This window comes from Phoca vitulina, unplaced genomic scaffold (genome assembly GCF_004348235.1).
Source record: "Phoca vitulina isolate PV1807 unplaced genomic scaffold, GSC_HSeal_1.0 scaffold4, whole genome shotgun sequence".
In the NCBI taxonomy this organism is placed as follows: Eukaryota; Metazoa; Chordata; class Mammalia; order Carnivora; family Phocidae; genus Phoca; species Phoca vitulina.
Genome location: NW_022589707.1, coordinates 18,317,370 through 18,325,193, shown reverse-complemented (window position 1 = coordinate 18,325,193; position 7,824 = coordinate 18,317,370). Strand labels below are relative to the sequence as shown.

General features: G+C 36.4%; 1 protein-coding gene across 5 annotated transcripts in view; it reads right to left on the bottom strand.

The window, feature by feature from the left end:
* Positions 1 to 1,213: 1,213 nt before the first annotated feature.
* Positions 1,214 to 7,824, bottom strand: part of GRM8 (glutamate metabotropic receptor 8) — a 732,634-nt gene continuing 726,023 nt past the window's right edge. For 4 of the 5 annotated variants that reach the window (XM_032401638.1, XM_032401636.1, XM_032401637.1 and 1 more), the window contains one exon: positions 1,214 to 2,928. In XM_032401638.1, the coding sequence (XP_032257529.1) occupies positions 2,879 to 2,928 (50 nt within the window). In that variant the 3' untranslated portion in view covers positions 1,214 to 2,878. The remainder of the gene's footprint in view (positions 2,929 to 7,824) is intronic. The other variant, XM_032401639.1, reaches the window with a different exon arrangement.

Here is a 7,824-nt window from a genome sequence, read left to right as displayed (position 1 = left end):
TTCCTCTGGCACGGTGAGATTAGATGCGACGTTTCTTGGCCAGAATAAAACACAAGGTCAATTCTGAAGAATATAATACTATATTTTTTTCCATGCAACTTTGCATTTGCTTATCTATAGTACACAGGCAGTTCATTTTAAAGCATAGGACTTATGAACCACTACTAGCACATGCTAAATCCTTCTCCTTACAGCATACCTCCCTACATTGTCCCAGCCTATATGACTACCTCCTGAGCCCTCAGCAAAATCCCTGAGAAAAAAATAAACACAGCAGAGGTCAGCATTCTCCAGCTCCGACTGTGATAGGTTGTGGGAGTTATCTTCCCACTGCCTGGGACAGGTGATCATTTTCATCAAGAAGAAAGTCGTCCCCCCCCCCCCCCCGCCCCCCGCCCGCCGAGAGAGTGTTAGAAAGGATGATTGGGATAGGCAAATCTACAAGAACTATTATTCAACTCTATTATGAGCTAAGTAAGATTTTGTGGAACACCAAACAAGTATCAATTATTTATAAAAGTACTTAGGAAAAAAACCGACCCATTGGTAAGTTTGTAATAGGAAGAACAATATTGAAATGTCATGAATTATGTTTATTTTTCTTCCTAAAGCCTTTAAAAAAGAATAATAACCCACCTTTGGCTTGAGAGCCGGCTCCGCTCTCATAATCACCCGGTAGCATCCACTTACCCTGATTAGAGTAAATTAGTAAATGGAAACATACTTGAATTTTGCTCTTTGAATGAAATGCAAGGCTTGTTTAAAATTCAAGCATTTTTCTCAACCAAACATACGGATATTTACTAATTAAAATTAAGTAAAAAAATTTTAAAAGCCATTAATAATCTCCAATACAAAGAAAACTGTCAACTTAAAAAATTATAATTACTTTTCTTGGTATGGCTATTGATTCTCAGATACGTGGCACAATAAAATATTACTAAATGTGCAGCTAGGAGTTTATTTTGTTTTTTTTTTTTTTTAAGTTTTATTTATTTATCTGAGAGAGAAAATGGGAGACAGAGAGCATGAGAGGGGGAGGGCCAGAGGGAGAAGCAGACTCCCCGCTGAGCAGGGAGCCCGATGCGGGACTCGATCCCGGGACTCCAGGATCACGACCTGAGCCGAAGGCAGTCGCTTAACCAACTGAGCCACCCAGGCGCCCCAGGAGTTTATTTTGTTTTAAACTATGTTTTATCTAGAAAGGCACACCTAGAGGTGGGTTTAGAATCCTGATTACGGGATTGTATTTATCAGTAACTCAGATTATCTGAAATTTTGAAAATAATGCCCTCCCTCCTTCATTTAAATATTGTCCAATACTATTAGGAGAAACTCAACAAAAGGCCAATAAGTACACATTTCCTTCTGTATGTAGCTTTCTGTCTCTGTAGGTATCTAGGAAATGTTACTACATGGTGAAGGAGCTTGAGCTGTACTCCTTCAACTCTATTAAATAAGGTGACTGTCAATATCTGAGTTGAAGCTACAGAGCATAGATAGTTCTTCATATCTATAAGGAGTGCAATGAGCCATCCAAGCTAACTCATCATTACTAACAAAATGATTGTAGAGACCCATTGACTTGATGGATGTCTGGGATTGTATAGAATTGAGGAGCCCCTGATGGAAATGGTAACAGATTTGAAAGCCTTTAATGGGCTCCTTTTATCCATCCTAGCATGGTTTATTAGCATGACATAGGCTTCCTGTTTTCTCTCTTTAATGATACTGTGCTATGAACCAACGAATGTTTTCATTTGGAAAATAAGAAATCATTGACATGTTATCTGAACTGTGGTTTCTTTAGTGATGCCAAGGGAATAAATATGCTAATTCTGGGCTTTGAGGAATGTACTGGGTAAGGCCCATTACTCCACTGATTTCAATGGATACCAGGCCCAGGTGAGAAAAGGTTAATAGCACATACCGTGAAATATGTCACTGTGCAAAAGTTTTGACTTAGCTCATGGAGAATTGCAGTGACCCTTCCATATACTTCTGACGGTGATTTTCATATTACATTCTCCATAGTAAAATTTAACTCATCATTTGTTAATTAGAATACTTGAAGCATTTACCTCAAGCTATTGCTTGATTCTTCATAAAAAAAGCAATTACTATGAAAAGTTACCACGTCAATTTTGAAATAGTCACAGAATCTTACAGAAATAATGCTTTTTCATAGAGGAATAAAAGACAGTCTTCTTCATACACACATGAATGTACAAAGACACAATGCTTGAGGAAATCATATTACCGTGGGCTTTTACATCAGGAGTTAACAGCAGAAGTGCCAACTGGAAAGAGTGTTCCTTGACTTTAAAACTGGAACGAGAAACAACTCTCAACATTTGCAAAACATTCCTTTATTATTAGAAATAAATTATTTGTATAAAAAATTGCATGCGTCAACCATTGCATTTATTTTTAGCACAACCCAGGGCTTCAATCCGGTCAGCCATTACAAGAAACAGATTCATTGTCTTATACAAGTTGAACAAGGTGGGACAGGAATGGGAGTTCTCACAATCACAGAAAAATACTTACAAGAATAACATCAGACATGGTTTATTTCAACAGCATTTTTTTTTTCACAAGCTAACATTAGTTTTCCTTTTGTGATTTTTTTTTTTAACTGCTTATGAGTAAGCAATACTTTAGCTTGACACTCATTGGTTGTACTGTATAAAATGGGTTTTTTTTTCACTCTGTTATTGATATTTTGGCTCATGGCTACTTTGTGTTCCTTACAAGATTGACTATTGATTTGATTGACTGTAGTCTACAGAAATCTCCAGGAGTGAGTTTTGGCGGTGTCATGTTTATTGTTTAAGATCACATACCAGATTTCTTCATATTGTACCATTTCCCTGTTTCAGATTGAATGATTGCTGTAGCTGATATATGTTGTCTTAGTAGAGGAAGCTGTTAAGACAAATTAAAACAAATTAATAGCACATCAAAATAAATTATTTTGCTAAAATGATTTTAAAATTCAAATCCTATAATCACTATTTTTATGATGTTCCATTTTTACAACATGTTACTTATTTTTTAAACCATGTAGTAGGAATTCAGAGATTACAGGAATAATAATGCACCAACAGTTTTAATCTGTAAAACCACTAGTCTTGTCTATAGTATTTAGCAGAAACCAAAAATGGAAAAGGTCTAATTATAATAAATTTAGGTGAAATTCAATTTAAGTGTGTGTTTTGACTAACAAAGATACACAATATGAAAAATGAAAGAACACATAGAATATCTATCCTGCAAAAGACAAAAAATATTTTTTTACAACCTAAGTTAAAGACCTCAATTCTTTGAGTCTGATTTGATAACCCAAAACAGGTAAGTAATTATAACTAGTTGTGCTTTGAGAATGAATATTTTCCACTTAAAAACAAATAATATTTTTATTTATTATTATTCTTTATTTTTTTAGAGAGTGGGGGAGAGAGAGAGAGAGAAGAAAGAGAGGGGCGGAGGGAGAGGGAGAGAGAGAGAGAGAATCTTAAGCAGACTCCACACCCAGTGCAGAGCGTGATGCGGGGCTCGGTCTCATGACCCTGAGATCATGACCTGAGCTGAAATTAAGAGTTGGACCCTTAACCGACTGAGCCACCCATGCACCCCTTAAAAACAAATAATACTTTTACACTGTAGAAGTGAACGTAGTAAAATATGAAGTATATAGAATATTTGTAAATATGTATATTGCCAATACATATTTATGCTCTGGTTTCAATCAAAAGATACAAATGAAGATGTTTAAAAACAAAGACTCAAAGAAGGAAATATATATTTAATTGTTCTGGTACCAACTCACTATAAAGTAAAACTTATTATTGTAAGATTATTAGAAAGATATGAATAACAAAGTATTCTAAGTCAAATTTATACTCATGCTTGAATTTTCCAAGAATGTACACTTAAATCCAAATAATTCCTTTGGTTTTTCTGAAAGATGTGATGGAATAAATCTCTGTTCTAAAATTCAAATGTGATGTCCTATTTTTAGGCGGAATTCCGGAATGCATAATCGTAAGAAAAAATATGAAAAAGTGCTAAACATGTATGTATTTCACTACATAAACCCAATTCATAATGAAACAGATTTTTAGGTAATTATTTAGTTTTTGAATATTAAATACGCAAATTATAAAGCTCCTCATCTGGAAGCATAGGACTGGCAATCAGACCCATTCCATTTCAGTTCACATCAACATCATAATTGACTGGACAAGATCTTACCTGAGGCTGAGATCACATAAAGTTCACAATTACAAAAATAAATGCAGAGAGTCTAAGGAAGTACTAATCATACATGTTTTTACTATTTTTGATTTCATTGACTATTATGAGCTTCATGCCAAAAATAGCTGACATATCTGCTTCTCTTATCTCCATTGTTCACACTTCCAGAAGGGTTATTATTGTGGCACATGGAAAGGAAGTAGGTTTTAGACCTGGTTTTAAATTACATTCTGTTCCCTACAAAATGAGTTTAGAAAAAGATCTGTGAACCAAGTCATTGGGCCTCAGTTTCATCGCTAGTCCAAAATCCACAACATTTGGGGTTTTGTGAGGATGGAAGAGGAGTGGGTTTGTGGGGGAGCAGCTGTGTGTGGCAGAACGAATATGGAATCCTACTTTCCTACTCACCCCTTCCACAAGGCTAAATGTCCGTGATATTCCATTTGGTGTGAAGTGAAACACAATGATTTTAGTGCTTGTGTACTTTTTTAAAAAGTTTTTTTTTAATTTCTAAATATATAATGCTCTCATATACCTCTAAATTCCCTGTAAGAAAGCAAAATCTGTACTTCAACTATCTTTTTGAAGGATTTTCATATAGTCTTTGAAGAAAGATGAAGAAAAACTGTCGTAAGAGTTAGAAAAACAACGCTTAAAAATGGTGGCTCAATGCCCTGCCCTATTCAATATCTTCAACAGTAGCTAAAAATGTAGGAAATATTTATCAAGTTTGTAGATAGCTGGAAAGAAAAATTATGGTGGAAACAGAACAAGAGCCAAAAAAGACCTTGAGGAAGATGATATTCAGAAGATGTTAATTTAACAGAAGGTGATTTGGATCAGACCATTCAAGGATCATTCCAACTTCGAGACTCTATAGCTAATTAAAGATTCATACTTCATTTTTTGAACTCTTCAAAGTTATCCCCGGGGAAAAAGATGGTAGAATGCTACTGAGAACTCTGACTATAATTTACAAAAGGAAAGTCATCTTAATTTTTCTAAGAAAAAGGGATGCAAGGCTATGGACACGGATGATTTAGTCAATGGGAAAACAGTGATGAGGGACAAACTGTGAAAGGCAGAAGCCTTGCGAGGATCTTTATCCTGGAAGTATTACAGAGTGAAATATATCAGAGATGCACATGTGTGCTGCTAGGGAGTTTTTACTGAGGCGATGAATAGACTTCTGTGACGATCCGTTTTGGAATACAGCAATAGTGAATTGCCTCGTGGACACCACACTGTGTTCATGAGCTAGTGAAAGCAGTTCCACCTTTAGCAGCAGCTGTTTTCATGAATTATTCATGAACACTGCTTAAGGAATACCATGTTACAGCATTCGTTAATTGGGTACAGTTGATAAATTCATACACATCAACTTTGTTTCTAACTCCCTTTCCACACACTTTTATGAAACAACACTTGACCTTTTTTTATGTGAAATGTAGCACTCTGCAAATTCAGTAATGAACATGGACTCATTGGTCTCCCTTCCAGCTTCACATTACTCACATTTATTCTGTGGAGATTTTGAAGCTTTAAAACCTTAAATATGTGGCCAGAATTTCTGGCATTAACAAGTAATCTTTAAGATGAAAGTTTCTAAGTGTAATGGACTTAGAGAGCTCCATGGCCACGAAGGAAAAGCATTGCATGTACATCATAAATACATGGCTAATTGGTCAGGAAAAAAAAAAAAAATCCCACAACAATGGAATGGCAGCCATAATTACCCAAATCCTTCACATATTAAAAAGAAGAAGAAAGAGGGATGCTAAAACACTAGTTTTTGAATTTTAAGTCTTTTCTATTAATGACAGATCAATCTACATTTTCAAGGCAGCAATGACACTTCTACCTTATTTATATGGTGGTATGTAGTTTACAAAACACTTTCTCCCGTGTCACTGTAATGGTCACTTGTCACAAGTCCCATAGCAGAAGGTATGAGAATGCAGCAACATGGATGTTGTTCCAGTGGATTAACCAGACCTCGATTTACTGAGAACAGATTCCACCCATCCCCAGAGGAGGCATTTTAAGTCTGAGGAGGCACGGGGTGCCTGGGTGGCTCAGTCTGTTGAGCGGTCAACTCTTGATTTCTGCTGGGGTCATGATTTTGGAGTCCTGGGGTAGAGCCCCACCTTGGGCTCCGTGCTCAGCGCAGAGTCTGCTTGAGGATTCTCTCACCCTCCCCCTCTGCCCCTCCCCTCGCTCCAGTTCTCCCTCTCTCTCCAGAATTAATAAATAAATCTTTGGGGGGAAAAAATCTGAGGAGGCACAGTTCTAGGTACAGACAGCTGAAGGACAAAGGCTTTTCCAATATTCAGTTCTACTTCTAAAGACATAAGACACATTTTAGAAGAAAAATATTGCATTTAAGTTATTAGGGTTATTGATACTTGTAGGGAATGTGATTTTAGAAGACTCTCGCCTCAAAACCACTGATACGTGTAGTCAAGGTAACAGGGACGCAGGGAGTCCACGATCCCTGGTGATGCAAGTGAACGAAGATCAACAGTGGTTCCTGCAGTGGGATGGCGGAAGGATGTGTGAAGATTTCATGAGTGTGTCAACTATAATCACTCATCTGGACCCAATTTATTCAAATCCAAACTACTTAAAAGATGAATATACTAAAGTTGCCAAAGTACAATTTAACCATCTTTCAGGTAGTAATCGACTTAATCTCGATTGACCTTTTGAACTTTCTTTTACCTTCCAAAAGTGGGCACCTGACTCTTACAGCATAGGATAGGCTTACCTCCCATACGGGCCCCACATTTATGATCTTTCATTCTTATTTCAGAGAAAATAGGGAAATGCATTCTTGCTATAGAATTTCTACTTCAATATCAACAGAAAATAATAGAAGGAAAACAAAGCATATGAGACTTACTTCTATTAAATATGGGATTAGTCTTTATCAGTGCTGGGACTATTCCTTTTCAGGGAACCTATTTATTTTTTTTAAAAGGGTGGGAAAATTTACTAATTTTTTTTCTCTTACCACTTTCCAGAAGTGAGTTTGGGATGACTAGTATTTATTTCAATGTCTGTTTGGTTGTTCCCATTTGCAACCATATTACATCAGGTTTTCTAGATTGTTGCTAAAAAACAAGTCCAACTATAGGCTCTGGTGAGTCGTAGTGAGAAACACCAATAGCAGCCAAGAGCAGTTTGCCGGCATCCTACAACAGGTTTTAACTGTCTGCACTGATGCTTTTGAGGTAGAAAAACACAGATAAAATTCTGCCCTTGAATCACACGCACTGAACTCTGACACCTTTGATAGTAGTTATAGTGCATCTTTTGCTAAAAGACCAAATAGGCCCATTATTACTAAATTGCTTACCTATAATCAGAGATGATTATAATGATTTGTTATCAAAACCTTCTTTATTGTGACTTCTCTCGCAGTTTTTCAGGGTTTTATGTTTGCAGAAAGGTGAACATGTGGGGAGTGTTTGTAGAATTCTTAAAAGGCTTCCTTATGTGCAAATCACTAAATTTGGTTATGAGTGAGCTGAAGGCAATCTTCCCAGAAAATCTGACCAATAA